The sequence below is a fragment of the Lepisosteus oculatus genome, chromosome 4, assembly GCF_040954835.1.
Source record: "Lepisosteus oculatus isolate fLepOcu1 chromosome 4, fLepOcu1.hap2, whole genome shotgun sequence".
In the NCBI taxonomy this organism is placed as follows: domain Eukaryota; kingdom Metazoa; phylum Chordata; class Actinopteri; order Semionotiformes; family Lepisosteidae; genus Lepisosteus; species Lepisosteus oculatus.
This window is the reverse complement of record NC_090699.1, coordinates 13,004,092-13,024,583: the sequence shown is the minus strand read 5'-3', so window position 1 is coordinate 13,024,583 and position 20,492 is coordinate 13,004,092. Positions and strand designations below refer to the sequence as shown.

At 46.5% G+C, this 20,492-nt stretch overlaps 1 protein-coding gene across 20 annotated transcripts in view; it reads left to right on the top strand.

Annotated features, from left to right (window-relative positions):
- LOC107076136 (deleted in malignant brain tumors 1 protein-like) overlaps positions 1–20,492 on the top strand; it is a 64,183-nt gene that overhangs the window by 2,908 nt on the left and 40,783 nt on the right. For 12 of the 20 annotated variants that reach the window (XM_069188683.1, XM_069188687.1, XM_069188685.1 and 9 more), the window contains exons 2-16: positions 1,126–1,671; positions 2,186–2,506; positions 3,564–3,590; positions 3,985–4,011; positions 4,739–4,801; positions 5,469–5,789; positions 7,493–7,813; positions 8,735–9,052; positions 10,841–11,164; positions 13,686–14,006; positions 14,978–15,295; positions 15,914–16,237; positions 17,137–17,163; positions 18,742–19,062; positions 19,821–19,847. In XM_069188683.1, the coding sequence (XP_069044784.1) occupies positions 1,623–1,671; positions 2,186–2,506; positions 3,564–3,590; positions 3,985–4,011; positions 4,739–4,801; positions 5,469–5,789; positions 7,493–7,813; positions 8,735–9,052; positions 10,841–11,164; positions 13,686–14,006; positions 14,978–15,295; positions 15,914–16,237; positions 17,137–17,163; positions 18,742–19,062; positions 19,821–19,847 (3,109 nt within the window). In that variant the 5' untranslated portion in view covers positions 1,126–1,622. The remainder of the gene's footprint in view (positions 1–1,125; positions 1,672–2,185; positions 2,507–3,563; positions 3,591–3,984; positions 4,012–4,738; positions 4,802–5,468; positions 5,790–7,492; positions 7,814–8,734; positions 9,053–10,840; positions 11,165–13,685; positions 14,007–14,977; positions 15,296–15,913; positions 16,238–17,136; positions 17,164–18,741; positions 19,063–19,820; positions 19,848–20,492) is intronic. The other 8 variants (XM_069188670.1, XM_069188674.1, XM_069188677.1 and 5 more) reach the window with 8 other exon arrangements.

The following is a 20,492-nucleotide window of genomic DNA, read 5'->3' as shown; positions in this document are numbered from 1 at the left end:
GGATATAATTATTCATCATTAAAAGGATGGAAAATAGGAAACGTGTATTTACACAAGGAGGTGTGGGTGTCTGGAGCAAGGGCTAAGGTGTGAAAGCCCGTACTCTGGGTTCTCTTAAGGAAGGTGTCATACAGTTTCATATTGATGTAGGGACCAACCGAGCCAGTTTAAACGTTAGTCTGCAATCTGCGTCGATCTGGACCCTGTAGCTCGAACAGCAAGATGTGGAGAGAAAATCACAAAATTCCCTCACAAAACAGCAGCAGTTTGCTAATCCTGGAGCAACAGCTGCCAGACAGCATATTGAAGCCTGACTCAGCAGAGAAGTGAATCAGCTGAAAGTGCTTCATTGTACAACCGAGCACTTTCATTTCCTCTATCCTGCTGTAACCTTTCACTTGCACAGCACTCAAGAGAGGCAGCTCTTCAGGGAGAAGTTCACGCTGCTGTGAAGAAAAACACTTGCCTCTGTGAAAAAAGTGCATGTGGTCTCGCCTCTCAATCGCACGTTCTTTGGTCAGTTGTGATAAAAAAAACCCGGTTGTGAGATTCAGCCTGCACTGGCCAACAGGAGGCACTGTGCTGGCAGGGAGACACCAGACTCCCAGACTCCTCCAGGTGGCAAGTCCAAGCTGGCCGAGCCCAGACTCAATTTGCCTGCACTTTAAATGGAGACTCCAGTGGAAGAGCCCCGTGGATCCTCCACGCAGTCTAATTTCGGTTGTTAACATTGCGCTTGTGTTCAATGGGAAAGCACTGCATAGACAGAATATCTGCCAAATCTGTCCTAAATGCATCATTAAACCTTCTGGTTTAAAGACATCATGCAGCACACTGGAGGAGGTATCGATCCCTTGTGAGAAAAGCTGCTGCGTGCTGAAGTTCAGTCACATATTCGGTCTTGACATACACAGGCCACTGCTGTCATTCCCAAACAGCTGTTTGTTCTCTGATGCTCATCAGGATGCTTTTCCATTTTTGGCAAACCGTCTACTTTTGCACATATTTGATTGTTTTACAGTGACTATGAGCATATTTTGCACACACCTAACTCTATATTTTATTTTGTATTGCTGTACTTATTTTATTTTGTTTTTCAGTCTATTCTGATGTCTGTTTTTGCAGCTGGGCTGCTGTAACACCTCAGTTTCCCTGCGGGATCAACAAAGTCTTATCTATCCATCTGCTCCTGGCAGCCAAGGGCGCAGAGCTCCCGATGGGACACCAGCCCACAGCGTCAAGGCCTGCAGGCCAGGCAGGGAGAGCACGCGGCTGCGCTCGGGGGCTGCTGACGAGCAGCAGGGTGTGCCAGCGGTGGAGGAAACCTGAGGCCTGGTGGGGCTCTTGGCCTTCACAGCTGCAACAGAGTAACACAGAGTAACACGGAAGGTGGGGGACAGCGAAAGGGGCTATTTCAGAGCACCAGCGTTTCAGAAGAGGAAGCGCTGTCAGCCTCTCCCACTCTCGCTTTGACGGCGATGTGGACAAAACCGCTCGTCAGCCGGTTGGCCCCCGGTATAAAAGTGGGGCCAGCAGACGGCACGCTCACCCTCGGGCTCGTTCTGATTTAGCACCTCATGCGTCTAGAGGCGGAACTGCAGCGCTGAAGCCCGGGCTCTGTGATGAGGCTGCTTTCCATTTTGTGGACTTTCACCCTGTGGACTCTTGCCCGTAAGTACTGTACTTCTTGGGAATTTCCCCGATACCGCACAGCTGCTGTTTTCTGTAGTCCGCTGAAAGGGAGAGTAAAGGCCTCCGACCGATCCAGCTGCGCATGTACTTTAAAACTGGGCGTCTTCGCTGATCCCACACTGCCTTGCTGTGCGAAACGGGGAGATCTCGTTAAGACTTTGTCTGCCAAGGCGTCCACTTAACAAACCTCCACCCAGAAGGTTTGGGATCCAACTTGAATCACCAGGGAAGTCTCCTTCGTGTCAAGGGCGACTGGTGACCCCTCCCTGGTCCTGACTGACCGGCGCAGGGCTGTCCGCCGAGCTGGGTCTGTGACTGTGCTTCTGTGAAGAGGAAGGCACGCTGTTAGGGTGTGCTGCTCAGATTGTCATTTCCTTGCAATTGCTCTTTAACCAGGAGCTGCGTGAAAAGTGTGTTAAAGAACTTTCCCTCAAAATGCAATCCCTTTTGACGTAATTCTCTTAGGAACTATCTTTCCTGTCTTCATCCACAGGCAGCCGGAGAGTCCGACTCGTCGATGGACACAACAACTGCTCTGGGAGAGTGGAGGTGTACCACCACGGTCAGTGGGGGACAGTGTGTGATGATGACTGGGACCAGTCTGATGCTCAGGTTGTCTGCAGAGAGGTGGGCTGTGAGGAGGCTGGAGCTCCTGTAGCTTTAGTAAGTTCCAGGTTTGGAGCAGGAAGTGGCCCCATTCTTCTGGATGATGTCCACTGTAGAGGGAATGAGTCCACACTGCTGAACTGTACATCAAAGGGTCTGGGAAACCATGACTGTCGTCATATTGAAGACGCAGGAGTCGACTGTTCAGGTGGAGTGTTTTCAGACTTCTCTTCCAAGTGTGTGTTTACATTGTTTCCGTACTGGAAATGTACAAAATAGTTCACTTCCATGTTAAGAAATGCGATAACTCATTTTTTTCCATTCCATTTATTCCCATTCATACTCCATTCAGCTGGACATAAGTACAAGTCTATCCACAGCGAAGGCCTCAATATGAGTCTGATTCACTCACAGTCTCCATCAGCCCTCAGTCTTGTGTCCCAGTGTGACATGAAGTCACTGAATCTGGTGTAGAAAGAAATTCATGTCAAGACTGAGCAGCAGCTTGCCCATCAGTTGTGAGTTGTCTGCTGGTGTCAGAATGTAGTTCATTGTTCACACATCATAGTTCATAGATCCTACTAGAGGACACCTGTGGCTCTGTGCTGCTCATTATTTCTAAAGAAACTCCAGACGTGTCTTCAGCGCTCTGGAGAATTTCAAACACACCGAGGTCTACAACAGGGCTGCTGATCCTGTGACCCGTTGGTGATCTCTTTCATGTGTGAGAACATTCTCTCTGTCCTTCTGTACAGACAGCAGTAGAGCCTGACTGGTCAGTATCAGTGATCAGATCACTTTCATGTACTGTACCTGAAAACACACAATTCACCAGGACAGCGAGCCAACAGATTAGTCTTGTATTGGCATTTCCTGAGATCTACTGTGTTCAGCTCCAGAGTCATCTGTCAGACTGTTTCTTGTTGAGACACAGCAGCCAGGCAGTTTCTTGAATAAGGTTTCAGTGTCGCTCAGTGTCCATTGTTGACACAGGAGAGGCTTGGAAAGACCAGCTGGAGAAACCAGCTGGAGAAACAGGAGTGTGTGCTGAAGCTGCGAACAAACGGAATCTAATTCAACTGGAAGTACTCCACTTCAACTTCCCTTGTCTGGTGATCTCTTTCATGTGTGAGAAGATTCTCTCTGTCCTTCTGTACAGAGCAGCAGTAGAGCCTGACTGGTCAATATCTTGTTGAGACACAGCAGACCAGCAGTTTACCTGAACTGGCCTGTCCACTGGGATTCACAGTGTTATTGTATTGCAGGTGCAGTTGAGTTCTGGGGAACTACAAGTAAGATTTTCACTCCCTTCTCTATATGAAAAGACATTTTCTATATCTGCTTGTCATTACATTTTTCTACCTTGTTTCAAGTCAGTTTGAGAATCGGCAATATTCATGTTAGAAAGTAAAGAATAACGACTCACAGCACAGCAGCTTGAGCAGTTTGAGACTGGAGCACCTGTAGTCTGTCACAGAAGCAACAGCAGGTGCTTGTTCTCTCATCTGAAGCCCTTGTGCAGGAGCAGTCATGTACAGTTCAGATAGATCTGTCCACCTTTCTCAACATTATTGTCCTTCATCAACAGCAACAGTATTCATGTTCTACACACAGAGACTGTTACACATATTGTATCCATGGTGTTTATTATCCTGTTATTATTAAATCAATCCTTTTCCCTTTCAGAAATCCCAGATCTCTGGGAGACTGCAGGTACGTATCTTCTGACCAAACATCAAATCGTCCCAGTGGAATCAGTCTGGGCAGCACAGCCGTGGGTCAGTTAGGAGTGCTGCCTCACTGGTCTTGGGTCCTGGGTTCAATTCCAGACACAGACGCCCAGTGTGTGGAGTCTGCATGGCCTCCATTGTTTCCTCAGTTCATGAGTGTGTATAGACTGCGTGTGAACACACTGTGATGGGCTGGAGTCCTATAGAGTGTGTATAGACTGTGTGTGAGTGCCTGCGATGGGCTGGAGTCCTATAGAGTGTGTATAGACTGTGTGTGAGTGCCTGCGATGGGCTGGAGTCCTATAGAGTGTGTATAGACTGTGTGTGAGTGCCCTGTGATGGGCTGGAGTCCTATAGAGTGTGTACAGGCTGTTGTCCTGCTTGCGTCCTCTCAGTGCTGCATAATGGATGATTGTCAGTGTTGTGACCTTGAGGGCCCCAGTGTTTGTCCTTCATGCTGCTTGTGTCCCTGTGTTTGTGTGGCTCTGCCTCAGTGTCAGTGCAATGTGTGGACCTGAAATGTGCCGTCATGTCATCTTCTGACTCACCGCTGTGCAGATCACAGGTGCAGCTTGATGGCTCAGAAATGAGCAACTCCACAGCAGCCTTAAATAGCTGAAGTGTTGTGACATGACTATGATGTGATTGAAATCATACAACCCACTGCCTGTGTGAGCCTGTATCTCACTGACTGTGACTGATTTCCATAGCACCAGACACGGTCCAGACAACAGAATTCACTGCTCCCTCTTCAGACACTCCCTCTGCTGAAGGTGAGTTTCACCTGGTTCTTTTCTAGATTGTGTTTAATATCCCTAAAATGCTCACCACTAACTTTTCTACCAGAAGCACATGAGAACTGATTTACGTCCACTTCTGAATAAATGTGCCATTCCCACAGTGAACTGGGGATGTGGCAGCAGAGCTTCACTACAGAGTCAATACCAACAGTGGGAGTCAGTTTAGAAGCCTGGTGTAGATGGAGCCTCTTAACAATTATATACACTTATATAGCAATTATGGAACTCTACTTAGCAATTATAGACACTTGGCAGAGCAGCCTATGAAGGGGCTGGTATTACAGTGGAACTTCTAGCAGAGGCTGTTAAAGCACCTATTCTAGGTGTAAAGAGACACACAGGGTGCTGAACTTTTAATTATGTAGAATCTGCGTGGAAGTTGTTAGGGCACTTTGTTAATTTGGGGTTTTGATTGGTATTTAAAGGGCTTGGTCAGTCATAGTGGTGTTTGTAATTTATCTGAATGCTCTTTTCTTTGTTGTAGCATTTATGCATTCTGTAGTTTTCTGCACTAGCTTGAGCTGTCAACATGGAGCTTTTGCCGAGTGTGCAGATTTAGAGGAATACCTCATCTAAGGTAGAATCTTTCACAGATGTCTGTCTCACGGTGTAAGAATTTTCCTCCTGTCTTATTCCAAAGGCAACAAGAGAGTCCGACTGGTCAATGGAACCAACAGCTGCTCTGGGAGAGTGGAGGTGTACCACCGCGGTCAGTGGGGGACAGTGTGTGATGATGACTGGGACCGGTCTGATGCTCAGGTTGTCTGCAGGGAGGTGGGCTGTGGGGAGGCTGGAGCTCCTGTAGCTCTAGGAAGTGCCAGGTTTGGAGCAGGAAGTGGCCCCATTCTTCTGGATGATGTCTACTGTAGAGGGAATGAGCCCACACTGCTGAGCTGTACATCAAAGGGTCTGGGAAATCACAACTGTGGTCATTCTGAAGACGCAGGAGTCGACTGTTCAGGTGGAGTGTTTCTAGATTCACGCTCACGTGTGTTTGTTTACAGGGTAATCAAAAACATCAAGTACAACTTTTGATAAAAGTTTATATATGAAGTTATATTAACTTTTCAAAATTGTTTATCTGATAAAACTGAATTTTATCAGCTCAAAGAAATGCAATTTCTTACCTTTTGTTAAATTTGAGTGCCTGGCAAATATGTGGCTCAGTAGGATCCTAGAACCAACGCACCACACATCTTCTGAGCGACAGGAGCGTGCCTTTCAGTTCACGAACATGCCACACCTGAACATTGTCAGATCCTACTGGTGTCTGATCTGTCGGGCTGGTGCAGGACGTTTCTTCTCTCTTGGACGTCCTCTTGTGTTAGCAGCCCCTGTGTCAGTGCACGTGCGTGTGACCTGTCCACGTGCACTGAGCCTAGGCTCCTGTGTGTGAGGAAGTGCCTCTTGCAGCCCTGTATTCTTTCCAGGGCTTGAGAGATACAGCAGCCAAGCTCTTACGCAGAGCGAGGGAGCGTTTGTTTCTGACGAAAGGCTTCTGCAGAGACTTGTGGGAACTAGAATAAGGCGCATCAATAGCTGCAGTGACCTAGGGGCTGCTGTGTCTCTCTTGCCGTTCTTCTGAGTCTCCTTCAGGAACAGGATCCACCTTCTGAGGGGGCAGCTGGTGTCTGCTTCAGCAATCCTGTCCCTGACCATCTTTACTCAGGGTTTCCATTTTAGGAGTTCTTTCCAAATCCTGAATAGTCATGAAGATCATTCAGGCCCATATCCCTGTATCGGAGTACCTGCTTAGAGGCACAGGCTGCATCGACTCACTGAGGCACGCACTCAGCAGCTGGGTCTGTAACTGATTGAAAGCAGCACCACACACACAGTGATCGCAGTCACAAGCCCTGCAGAGCGGAGCAGAGCCCCGGCTGGTGTCACTCGGACTGCAGGCTGCACCCTCCTGCAAGTCACTCCCTGTCCCCCCTCTCCCTTCCCCTCCTGTCTGCATGCAGCTGAGTCACCTCCTGTTCCGGCTCAGCACTGCAGTCCCAGTGGCGCCGCTGGACTGGACCTGGTGCCTCATGGGCACATGGGAAGAAGACACCACTGGTGTCGCAGTGGACAGTGGGAGTACAGGGGTGCCCGGGAGTGACGTCAACCTAGAGAAATACAGATGCTGTCTGCTTGGATCAGTACTCATGAGCAAGGACATTGTGTCTATTTAACCAACCCTTGAACTTTTCAATATGTTGTTGTTGCTGAAGGCGACATGTTGGCACAGTGGCCAACATTGCTGTCTCGCACTGCTGGGGCCCTGGGTTCAATCCCAGACCTGGAGTGCTGTTTGTGTGGAGTTTGTATGTTCTCCCTGTGATCGCATGGGTTTCCTCCAGTTGCTTCCGATTCCTCCTACCGTCCAAAGACATGCTGGGAGTTGAATTATCTTCTGGGAAAACTGGCCCTGTTGTGAGTGTGTGTCTGTGTCTGGTGTGAGTGTCTCTGTCTCTACCCTCCGATGGGCTACTGTCTTGTCCACAATATACTCTGCCTTGTACCTTTTGCTTTCTGGGATAGGCTCTGGCTTCCCATTGACCCTGAACTGGAAGAAGGAGTTAGAATATGGATATTGTCTTTAAATGCCTCATGCTCATGTACCAATTAATGATGTTACTCTCCTGGTTCTAAGAATTTTCCTCCTGTCTTCATCCACAGGCATCAGGAGAGTCCGACTGGTCAATGGAACCAATAGCTGCTCTGGGAGAGTGGAGGTGTACCACCACGGTCAGTGGGGGACAGTGTGTGATGATGACTGGGACCAGTCTGATGCTCAGGTTGTCTGCAGAGAGGTGGGCTGTGGGGAGGCTGGAGCTTCTGTAGCTCTAGGAAGTGCCAGGTTTGGAGCAGGAAGAGGCCCCATTCTTCTGGATAATGTCCACTGTAGAGGGAATGAGCCCACACTGCTGAGCTGTACATCAAGGGGTCTGGGAAATCACAACTGTGGTCATTCTGAAGACGCAGGAGTAGACTGCAGAGGTAGAAACTCTCCAGATTTATATTATGTGTATTTATGTTTTTCACATTAAGGAAATGTACAACAAATTCTGTATTAATATAGAGATATAAATCGCTCTAATTATACTCTATTGATCAGGACATAACTACATCGACAGCGAAGGCCTCGTACGAGTCTGATTCACTCACAGTCTTGTGTCCCAGTGTGACATGAAGTCACTGAATCTGGTGTAGAAAGTAATTCATGTCAAGACTGAGCAGCAGCTTGCCCATCAGTTGTGAGTTGTCTGCTGGTGTCAGAATGTAGTTCATTGTTCACACATCATAGTTCATAGATCCTACTAGAGGACACCTGTGGCTCTGTGCTGCTCATTACTTCTTAAGAAACTCCAGACGTGTCTTCAGCCCTCTGGAGAATTTCAAACACACCGTGGTCTACAACAGGGCTGCTGATCCTGTGACCCATTGGTGATCTCTTTCATGTGTGAGAAGATCCTCTCTGTCCTTCTGTACAGACAGCAGCAGAGCCAGACTGGTCAGTATCAGTGATCAGATCAGCTTCATGTACCTGAAAACACACAATTCACCAGGACAGCAAGCCAACAGATTAGTTTTGTATTGGCATTTCCTGAGATCTCCTATGTTCAGCTCCAGAGTCATCTGTCAGACTGTTTCTTGTTGAGACAAAGCAGACAAGCAGTTTCTTGAATAAGGTTTCAGTGGCGCTCACTGTCCAGAGTTGACACAGGAGAGGCTTGGAAAGACCAGCTGGAGAAACAGGAGTGTGTGCTGAAGCTGCAGAACAAAGGGAATCTAATTCAACTGGAAGTACTCCACTTCAACTTCCCTTGTCTTGTCAATCTCCTACAGCGCACTCTGGTCTCTATATGTTTGTCCTTGTCTGTCATGGTGTATGAACATCCTTCCTATAATTATTCACAGGAATAAGAGTCCGATTGGTCAATGGACACAACAACTGCTCTGGGAGAGTGGAGGTGTACCACCGCGGTCAGTGGGGGACAGTGTGTGATGATGACTGGGACCAGTCTGATGCTCAGGTTGTCTGCAGAGAGGTGGGCTGTGGGGAGGCTGGAACTCCTGTAGCTCTAGGAAGTGCCAGGTTTGGAGCAGGAAATGGCCCCATTCTTCTGGATGATGTCCGCTGTAGAGGGAATGAGTCCACACTGCTGAGCTGTACATCAAAGGGTCTGGGAAAAAACAACTGTGCTCATTCTGAAGACGCAGGAGTTGACTGTACAGGTAGAATCATGTCAAAATTGCTTTATATATGGAACCATCTGATGTTGAGCTCCAGAGTCATCTGTCAGACTGATTCTTGTTGAGACACAGCAGACCAGCAGTTTATCTGAACTGGCCTGTCCACTGGGATTCACAGTGTTATTGTATTGCAGGTGCAACAGGCACAGTTCGGGGGAAGGACTTTGTTCTCTCCCTTCTCTATATGAAAAGACATTTTCTATATCTGCTTGTCATTACATTTTTCTACCTTGTTTCAAGTCAGTTTGAGAATCAGCAATATTCAAGTTAGAAAGTAGAGAATAACGACTCTCACAGCACAGCAGCTTGAGCAGTTTGAGACTGGAGCAGCTGTAGTCTGTCACAGAAGCAACAGCAGGTGCTTGTTCTCTCATCTGAAGCCTTTGTGCAGGAGCAGTCATGTACAGTTCAGATCTGTCCACCTTTCTCTCCCCGAGCCCACAAGATGTGGATCAGAGAGCTCAGCCAGCACTCGGCTGGGTGAGACACCTGAGAGCCCAGAGCACTGTCCTTGTAGGAGAGAGAGCTCTCTCAGAGCCCACTGGAAGCTCTGCTGATGGTGATGGCAGAGAGCTACAGGAGGGTCGACTCGGAGCTGAGTCTGACAGCAGGAGCACCTTTCATACTGCCTTCTGCCTAGATGACTGTGTGGGAGTCTGGAGCCACTGCAGTCAGCAAAAAGAGCCTCCAGCACATGTTCAGTCTTTTAAGCATTATTGTCCTTCATTGGCAGCAACAGTATTCATGTTCTACACACAGAGACTGTATTACACTTATTGTTTTTTCAGTTTCTATTTTAATTATGCAATAATGCCTTTCAACTGTCAGCATACCTAGTTGTCCGGCAGACTGCAGGAACTTCTTCAGTGTTTTCAGCAATCTACCACAGTATAAATATCTGGACAGAACAACTGTGAGGCAGTTAGGAGAGCTCCTTCACCTGTCTTGGGTCATGGGTTCAAGTCCAGGGGCACACGCTGTACGATGTCACCACTGTTTTTTTACCATAAGAAGTGTGGTTAATTCAGCTCCTGAGTAAAAGTTTCATTCTCACAACCCACTGGATGTGCGGCAACAGAGCTCCATAACAGACCCTCCACTAAGACTAGTTTTGAGCCAGTAAAATCAGCAGGATGCAGTTTATCACACTAGTGTGGATTGAGCCTCTGTCTTCTCTCAGTGTGCAATCTTTGTACTTGTGTGTTTGAGGCATGGAGTAGCCGTGTGCTCTGACTATAGAAAATGTAGAACAAGCTGAGACTGATTATGACTATGGGTGAATTTTTCAGATCTGGTTCCATTCTGTCTTAAGTCTGCTGAACAAATGAAACAGACACGTCAGTGTGGTCTGTACAATTAAAGACACTACAGGAGGGCAGAATAAGAAGGTGCTGCACTTACAGCAGAAGTGCCAGCAGAGGCCGCCAAAGCACCCCTTCTTGTTGTAAAGAGACACACTGGGAGATAATCTTTTACTTAACTAGAGTATTCATTGAAGTTGTTAGTGCAGTGTGCCATATGTTTTTATTCAGGGTTTTGATTTGTATATGAAGGGCTTCCTCAGGCGTAGAGGTGTTTAGGATTCAATAGAGTGCTCTTTTTCTTTGATCAAACACACACAAAGGCTGCTGCAAAGCCTTCTGCAGTTGCTTCAACTGTCACCATGGAGGTTTCATGTGTGCAGATTCAAGGGATACCTAACCTAGGGAAGAGCCTGTCACAGGCTTCTCTCTCATGGTCTAAGAATATAAATCTTGTCCTTATCCACAGATAGCAGGGGAAGAGTCCGACTGGTCGATGGACCCAATAACTGCTCTGGGAGAGTGGAGGTCTACCACCGCGGTCAGTGGGGGACAGTGTGTGATGATGACTGGGACCAGTCTGATGCTCAGGTTGTCTGCAGGGAGGTGGGCTGTGGGGAGGCTGGAGCTCCTGTAGCTTTAAGAAGTACGAGGTTTGGAGCAGGAAGTGGCCCCATTCTTCTGGATGATGTCCGCTGTAGAGGGAATGAGCCCACACTGCTGAACTGTACATCAAGGGGTCTAGGAAACCACGACTGTCGTCATATTGAAGCTGCAGGAGTCGACTGTTCAGGTAGAGTAATTTTAGACTGCTCCTTCAAGTGTATATATTTTTTACAGTCAGGAACTGTACACAAATGCTAACCTCAATGTTAAACGATGAGATGATAGGAGCTCCCTTAATATTATATTAATCAGGACATTGTTTTCAGACTGCTCTCTCAGTCAGTCAAGTGTGTTTATATTGTTTCCATACTGGAAATGTAAACCGAAGTTCACTTCCCTGTTAACAAATGCGATAACTCATTTTTTCCAATTCCGTTTATTCCCATTCATACTCCATTCAGCTGGACATAAGTACAAGTCTATCTACAGCGAAGGCCTCGTACGAGTCTGATTCACTCACAGTCTTGTGTCCCAGTGTGACATGAAGTCACTGAATATGGTGTAGAAAGAAATTCATGTCAAGACTGGGCAGCAGCTTGCCCATCAGTTGTGAGTTGTCTGCTGGTCTCATGAATGTAGTTTATGGTTCACAAGTCATAGTTCATAGATCCTACTAGAGGACACCTGTGGCTCTGTGCTGTTCATTATTTATAAAGAAAGTCCAGACGTGTCTTCAGCCCTCTGGAGAGTTTCAAACACACCGTGGTCTACAACAGGGCTGCTGAACCTGTGACCCGTTGGTGATCTCTTTAATGTGTGAGAAGATTCTCTCTGTCCTTCTGTACAGACAGCAGTAGAGCCTGACTGGTCAGTATCAGTGATCAGATCAGCTTCATGTACCTGAAAACACACAATTCACCAATCAGGGAGCCAACAGATTAGTCTTGTATTGGAATTTCCTGAGATCTCCTGTGTTCAGCTCCAGAGTCATCTGTCAGACTTTTTCTTGTTGAGACACAGCAGACCAGCAGTTTACCTGAACTCACCTTTCCTCTGGGATTCACAGTGTTATTGTATTGCAGGTGCAGCAGGCACAGTTCTGAGGAAGGACTTTGTTCTCTCCCTTCTGTATATGAAAAGACATTTTCTATATCTGCTTGTCATTACATTTTTCTACCTTGTTTCAAGTCAGTTTGAGAATCAGCAAGATCCATGTTAGAAAGTAGAGAATAACGACTCTCACAGCACAGCAGCTTGAGCAGTTTGAGACTGGAGCAGCTGTAGTCTGTCACAGAAGCAACAGCAGGTGCTTGTTCTCTCATCTGAAGCCTTTGTGCAGGAGCAGTCATGTACAGTTCAGATCTGTCCACCTTTCTCTCCCCGAGCCCACAAGATGTGGATCAGAGAGCTCAGCCAGCACTCGGCTGGGTGAGACACCTGAGAGCCCAGAGCACTGTCCTTGTAGGAGAGAGAGCTCTCTCAGAGCCCACTGGAAGCTCTGCTGATGGTGATGGCAGAGATCTACAGGAGGGTCGACTCGGAGCTGAGTCTGACAGCAGGAGCACCTTTCATACTGCCTTCTGCCTAGATGACTGTGTGGGAGTCTGGACCCACTGCAGTCAGCAGAAAGAGCCTCCAGGACATGTTCAGTCTTTTAAACATTATTGTCCTTCATCAACAGCAACAGTATTCATCTCCTACACATAGAGACTGTCTCTATTACACTTAATTTTTCATTGGTGTGTATTAAATAGTAATTATCCCTTCATACTTTTTCAACTGTCTGGATACCCAGTTGTCTGGCAGACTGCAAGTAAGTTTCTTCAGTGCTTCCTGCAATCTGTGTCTGCTCTTGGCTTTGGGTCCTGGGTTCAATTGTAGACTGGGACACACTCTTTATGAAGTCACCACCACCTTTTCTGCCATAATCACATGACACATATGGTTAATTCTGCTCCTGAGTAAAAGTTTCATTGTGACAGAGCACTGGGATTGTGGCAGCAGAGCTCTCTAACAGAACCTCTGCACTAAGCTTAGTATAGGGCCGTTATAATCGGCAGGATGCTTTTATCACACTAGTGTGGACTGAGCCTCTGTCTTCTCTCAGTGTGCAATCTTTGTACTGGTGTGTTTGAGGCATGGAGTAGCCGTGTGCTCTGACTATAGAAAATGTAGAACAAGCTGAGACTATGACTGTGAGTGAATCTTTGAGATCGGGTTCCCTTCTGTCTTAAGTCTGCTGAAAAACTTAGACCCAGTGTAGTCTGTACATGAGTGTAACTCTTGTGTGCAATTAAACACACTACAGGTGGGCAGACTAAGAAGGTGCTGCAATTACAGCAGAAGTGCCAGCAGAGGCCGCCAAAGCACCCCTTCTTGTTGTAAAGAGACACACTGGGAGATAATCTTTTCCTAAACTAGAGTATTCATTGACGTTTTTAGTGCAGTGTGCCATATGTTTTTATTCAGGGTTTTGATTTGTATATGAAGGGCTTGCTCAGGTGTAGAGGTGTTTAGGATTCAATAGAGTGCTCTTTTTCTTTGATCAAACACACACAAAGGCTGCTGCAAAGCCATCTGCAGTTGCTTCAACTATTATCATGGAGGTTTCAGTTGTGCAGATTGAAGGGATACCTAACCTAGGGTAGAGCCTGTCACAGATGTCTCTCTCATGATGTGCAAGCTATCTCTCCTGTCTTATTCCACAGGCAGCAGGAGAGTCCGACTGGTCGACGGACCCAATAACTGCTCTGGGAGAGTGGAGGTGTACCACCGCGGTCAGTGGGGGACAGTGTGTGATGATGACTGGGACCAGCCTGATGCTCAGGTTGTCTGCAGAGAGGTGGGCTGTGGGGAGGCTGGAGCTCCTGTAGCTCTAGGAAGTGCCAGGTTTGGAGAAGGAAGTGGCCCCATTCTTCTGGATGATGTCTACTGTAGAGGGAATGAGTCCACACTGCTGAACTGTACATCAAGGCGTCTGGGAAATCACAACTGTGATCATTCTGAAGACGCAGGAGTCGACTGTTCAGGTAGAGTGTTTTCAGACTTCTCTTCAAAGTGTGTGTTTACCTTGTTTCCATACTGGAAATGTACAAAATAGTTCACTTCCATGTTAAGAAATGCAATAACTCATTTATTTTCCATTCCATTTATTTCCTTTCATACTCCTTTCAGCTGGACATAAGTACAAGTCTATCCACAGCGAAGGCCTCAATATGAGTCTCATTCACTCACAGTCTCCATCAGCCCTCAGTCTTGTGTCCCAGTGTGACATGAAGTCACTGAATCTGGTGCAGAAAGAAATTCATGTCAAGACTGGGCAGCAGCTTGCCCATCGGTTGTGAGTTGTCTGCTGGTGTCAGAATGTAGTTCATGGTTCACACATCATAGTTCATAGATCCTACTAGAGGACACCTGTGGCTCTGCGCTGCTCATTATTTCTAATGAATCTCAAGACGTGTCTTCAGCCCTCTGGAAAATTTCAAACACACCGTGGTTTGTAAAGAGCTGCTTATCCTGAGACTCGTCTGTGATCTCTTTTGTGTGTGAGAAGATCCTCTCTGTCCTTCTGTACAGACAGCAGTAGAGCCTGACTGGTCAGTATCAGTGATCAGATCCGCTTCATGTACCTGAAAACACACAATTCACCAATCAGGGAGCCTACAGATTAGTCTTGTATTGGCATTTCCTGAGATCTCCTGTGTTCAGCTCCAGAGTCATCTGTCAAGCTATTTCTTGTTGAGACACAGCAGACAAGCAGTTTCTTGAACAAGGTATCAGTGTCTCTCACTGCCCAGTGTTGACACAGGGGAGGCTTGGAAAGCAGCTGGAGAAACAGGAGTGTGTGTTGAAGCTAGAGAACAAAGGGAATCTCATTCAACTGGAAGTACTCCACATCAACTTCCCTTGTCTTGTCAATCTCCTAAAGCGCACTCTGGTCTCTATATGTTTGGCCTTGTCTGTCATGGTGTAAGAACATCCTTGCTATCATTATCCACAGGAAGAAGAGTCCGATTGGTTGATGGGCCCAATAACTGCTCTGGGAGAGTGGAGGTGTACCACCGCGGTCAGTGGGGGACAGTGTGTGATGATAACTGGGACCAGTCTGATGCTCAGGTTGTCTGCAGAGAGGTGGGCTGTGGGGAGGCTGGAGCTCCTGTAGCTCTAGGAAGTGCCAGGTTTGGAGAAGGAAGTGGCCCCATTCTTCTGGATGATGTCCACTGTAGAGGGAATGAGCCCACACTGCTGAGCTGTACATCAAAGGGTCTGGGAAATCTCAACTGTGGTCATTCTGAAGACGCAGGAGTTGACTGTTCAGGTAGATTCATGTCAAAATTGATTTATATATGGAACCATCTGATGTTCAGCTCCAGAATCATCTGTCGGACAGTTTCTTTTTGAAACACAGCAGACCAGCAGTTTACCTGAACTCGCCTGTCCTCTGGGATTCACAGTGTTATTGTATTGCAGGTGCAGCAGGCACAGTTCTGGGGAAGGACTTTGTTCTCTCCCTTCTCTATATGAAAAGACATTTTCTATATCTGCTTGTTATTACATTTTTCTACCTTGTTGAAGTCAGTTTGAGAATCAGTAATTTTCCTGTTAGAAAGTAAAGAGACACACTGGGAGATAATATTTTACTTAACTAGAGTATTAACTGAAGTTGTTAGTGCAGTTTGCCATATGTATTTATTCAGGGTTTTGATTTGTATATGAAGGGCTTGCTCAGGCGTAGAGGTGTTTGGGATTCAATAGAGTGCTATTTTTCTTTGATTGAACACACACAAAGGCTGCTGCAAAGCCATCTGTAGTTGATTCAACTGTCATCATGGAGGTTTCATGTGTGCAGATTCAAGGAGCTACTTCACCTAGGGAAGAGCCTGTCACAGGCTTCTCTCTCATGGTCTAAGAATATAAATCTTGTCCTAATCCACAGGTAGCAGCGGAAGAGTCCGACTGGTTGACGGACCCAATAACTGCTCTGGGAGAGTGGAGGTGTACCACCGCGGTCAGTGGGGGACAGTGTGTGATCATGACTGGGACCAGTCTGATGCTCAGGTTGTCTGCAGAGAGGTGGGCTGTGGGGAGGCTGGGGCTCCTGTAGCTTTAAGAAGTACGAGGTTTGGAGCAGGAAGTGGCCCCATTCTTCTGGATGATGTCCGCTGTAGAGGGAATGAGCCCACACTGCTGAACTGTACATCAAGGCTTCTGGGAAACCACGACTGTCTTCATATTGAAGCTGCAGGAGTCGACTGTTCAGGTAGAGTAATTTTAGACTGCTCCTTCAAGTGTATATATTTTTTTAAAAGTCAGGAAATGTACACAAATTCTATGTTAAAAGATGAGATGATAAGAGCTCCCTTAATACTATATTAATCAGGACAGGTTTTCAGACTGCTCTCTCAAGTGTGTTTATATTGTTTCCATACTAGACATGTAAACAGAAGTTCACTTCCCTGTTAACAAATGCGATAACTCATTTTTTTCCATTCAATTTATTCCCATTCATACTCCATTCAGCTGGACATAAGTACAAGTCTATCCACAGCGAAGGCCTCAATATGAGTCTGATTCACTCACAGTCTCCATCAGCCCTCAGTCTTGTGTCCCAGTGTGACATGAAGTCACTGAATCTGGTGTAGAAAGAAATTCATGTCAAGACTGAGCAGCAGCTTGCCCATCAGTTGTGAGTTGTCTGCTGGTGTCAGAATGTAGTTCATGGTTCACACATCATAGTTCATAGATCCTACTAGAGGACACCTGTGGCTCTGTGCTGCTCATTATTTCTAAAGAAACTCCAGATGTGTCTTCAGCCCTCTGGAGAATTTCAAACACACCGTGGTCTACAACAGGGCTGCTGATCCTGTGACCCGTTGGTGATCTCTTTCATGTGTGAGAAGATCCTCTCTGTCCTTCTGTACAGACAGCAGTAGAGCCTGACTGGTCAGTATCAGTGATCAGATCAGCTTTATCTACCTGAAAACACACAATCCACCAGGACAGCGAGCCAACAGATTAGTCTTGTATTGGCATTTCCTGAGATCTACTGTGTTCAGCTCCAGAGTCATCTGTCAGACTGTTTCTTGTTGAGACACAGCAGACCAGCAGTTTACCTGAACTGGCCTGTCCACTGGGATTCACAGTGTTATTGTATTGCAGGTGCAGTTGATTTCTGGGGAACTACAGGTAAGATTTTCACTCCCTTCTCTGTATGAAAAGACATTTTCTATATCTGCTTGTCATTATATTTTTCTACCTTGTTTCAAGTCATTTTAGAATCGTCAATATCCATGTTAGAAAGTAAAGAGTAACGACTCTCACAGCACAGCAGCTTGAGCAGTTTCAGACTGGAGCAGCTGTAGTCTGTCACAGAAGCAACAGCAGGTGCTTGTTCTCTCATCTGAAGCCTTTGTGCAGGAGCAGTCATGTACAGTTCAGATCTGTCCACCTTTCTCTCCCCGAGCCCACAAGATGTGGATCAGAGAGCTCAGCCAGCACTCGGCTGGGTGAGACACCTGAGAGCCCAGAGCACTGTCCTTGTAGGAGAGAGAGCTCTCTCAGAGCCCACTGGAAGCTCTGCTGATGGTGATGGCAGAGAGCTACAGGAGGGTCGACTCGGAGCTGAGTCTGACAGCAGGAGCACCTTTCATACTGCCTTCTGCCTAGATGACTGTGTGGGAGTCTGGAGCCACTGCAGTCAGCAGAAAGAGCCTCCAGCACATGTTCAGTCTTTTAAACATTATTGTCCTTCATTGGCAGCAACAGAATTCATGTTCTACACACAGAAACTGTCGCTATTACACTTAATTTATCATTGGTGTGTATTAAATAGTAATTATCCCTTCATAGTTTTTCAACTGTCTGGATACCCTGTTGTCTGTTTCTTCAGTGCTTCCAGCAATCTGTGTCTGCTCTTGGCCTTGGGTCCTGTGTTCAATTGCAGACTGGGACACACTCTTTATGAAGACACCACCACCTTTTCTGCCATAATCACGTATGGTTAATTCTGCTCCTGAGTAAAAGTTTCATTGTCACAGAGCACTGGGATTGTGGCAGCAGAGCTCTCTAACAGAACCTCTGCACTAAGCTTAGTATAGGGCCGTTATAATCAGCAGGATGCAGTTTATCACACTAGTGTGGATTGATCCTCTGTCTTCTCTCAGTGTGCAATCTTTGTACTGGTGTGTTTGGGGCATGGAGTAACTGTGTGCTCGGACTATAGAACATGTAGAACAAGCTGAGACTATGACTGTGAATGAATCTTTCAGATCGGGTTCCCTTCTGTCTTAAGTCTGCTGAACAAATTAAACCCAGTGTGGTCTGTACAAGAGTGTAACTTTTGTTTGCAATTGAACACACTACAGGAGGGCAGATTAAGAAGGTGCTGCACTTACGACAGAAGTGCCAGCAGAGGCCGCCAAAGCACCCCTTCTTGTTGTAAAGAGACACACTGGGAGATAATCTTTTACTTAACTAGAGTATTCATTGACGTTTTTAGTGCAGTGTGCCATATCTTTTTATTCAGGGTTTTGATTTGTATATGAAGGGCTTGCTCAGACGTAGAGGTGTTTAGGATTCAATAGAGTGCTCTTTTTCTTTGATTGAACACACACAAAGGCTGCTGCAAAGTCTTCTGCAGTCGCTTCAACTGTCATCATGGAGGTTTCATGTGTGCAGATTCAAGGGATACCTAACCTAGGGTAGAGCCTGTCACAGATGTCTCTCTCATGATGTGCAAGCTATCTCTCCTGTCTTTGTCCACAGGCATCAGGAGAGTCCGACTGGTCGACGGACCCAATAACTGCTCTGGGAGAGTGGAGGTGTACCACCGCGGTCAGTGGGGGACAGTGTGTGATGATGACTGGGACCAGTCTGATGCTCAGGTTGTCTGCAGAGAGGTGGGCTGTGGGGAGGCTGGAGCTCCTGTAGCTTTAAGACGAGCCTTGTTTGGAGCAGGAAGTGGCCCCATTCTTCTGGATGATGTCCAATGTACAGGGAATGAGTCCACACTGCTGAGCTGTACAACAAGGGGTCTAGAAAATCATAACTGTGGTCATTTTGATGACGCAGGAGTTGCCTGTTCAGGTAGTGTGTTTTCAGACTACCCTTTTGAGTGTGTATTTATATTTTTTCATTCAGGAAATGTACAAAATGTGAACTTCCATGTTATTAAATGAGATAGCAATAGCTCCCATAATACTCTATTGATCAGGACATAACTACAAGTCTGTCCACAGCGAAGGTCTCTATATGAATCTGATTCACTCACAGTCTCCATCAGCCCTCAGGCTTGAGTCCCAGTGTGGCATGAAGTCACTGAATCTGGTGCAGAAATAAATTCATGTCAAGACTGAGCAGCAGCTTGCCCATCAGTTGTGAGTTGTCTGCTGGTGTCAGAATGTAGTTCATGGTTCACACATCATAGTTCATAGATCCTACTAGAGGACACCTGTGGCTCTGTGCTGCTCATTATTTCTAAAGAAAGTCCAGACGTGTCTTCGTCCCTCTGGAGAATTTTAAACACACCGTGGTCTACAACAGGGCTGCTGATCCTGTGACCCGTTGGTGATCTCTTTCATGTGTGAGAAGATTCCCATTGTACTTCTGCACAAACTGCAGCAGAGCCTGACTGGTAAATATCAGTGATCAGATCACCTTTATGTACCTGTACTCAATTCACCAGCCAGGGAGCCAACAGATTAGTCTTGTATTGGCATTTCCTGAGATCTCCTGTGTTCAGCTCCAGAGTCATCTGTCAGACTGTTTCTTGTTGAGACACTACAGACCAGCAGTTTACCTGAACTGGCCTGTCCACTGCGATTCACAGTGTTATTGTATTACAGGTGCAGCTGAGTTCTGGGGAACTACAAGTAAGATTTTCACTCCCTTCTCTATATGAAAAGACATTTTCTATATCTGCTTGTCATTACATTTTTCTACCTTGTTTCAAGTCAGTTTGAGAATCAGCAATATTCATGTTAGAAAGTAAAGAATAACGACTCTCACAGCACTCTAATTTCTCCGCCTGTGTTCTCAAAGACAGTTTTCCGAACTCATACATCAGAAAGACTACAGAAACCAAAATGATCCTGCAGCTAGGATCACAGCTTTCCCCTTCTATTAACAACAGATTACTTTTCTTCTAAATTTTCTTTCTCTATTCATTGGAAGTTTCATTTCACACCTCTCTTCAGCTATCCTGACTTCACACCTCTTGATTGGCCTCTCTTTCTGTCCCCTGCTCCCGCCTCTCGCTCCTCCTCTCTCTCTGCTTTTGTTCTCCCGCTACATTACTTTTGCTTACTGTCCTGTTTTTCTCAAAGCTGAAGAAGGCTCCACGGCCGAAACGTTGCGTTTTCTTGGAATAAACCCATTACGTGTTCCTTATATTACACATATTGTTGTTTCACTGAGAAAGACAAACACACTCACACCACACACAGACGCTAACTCACACTGGATAACCAAACTCACACCAGAAACAGACACACGCAATCACACCAGACATAATCGCA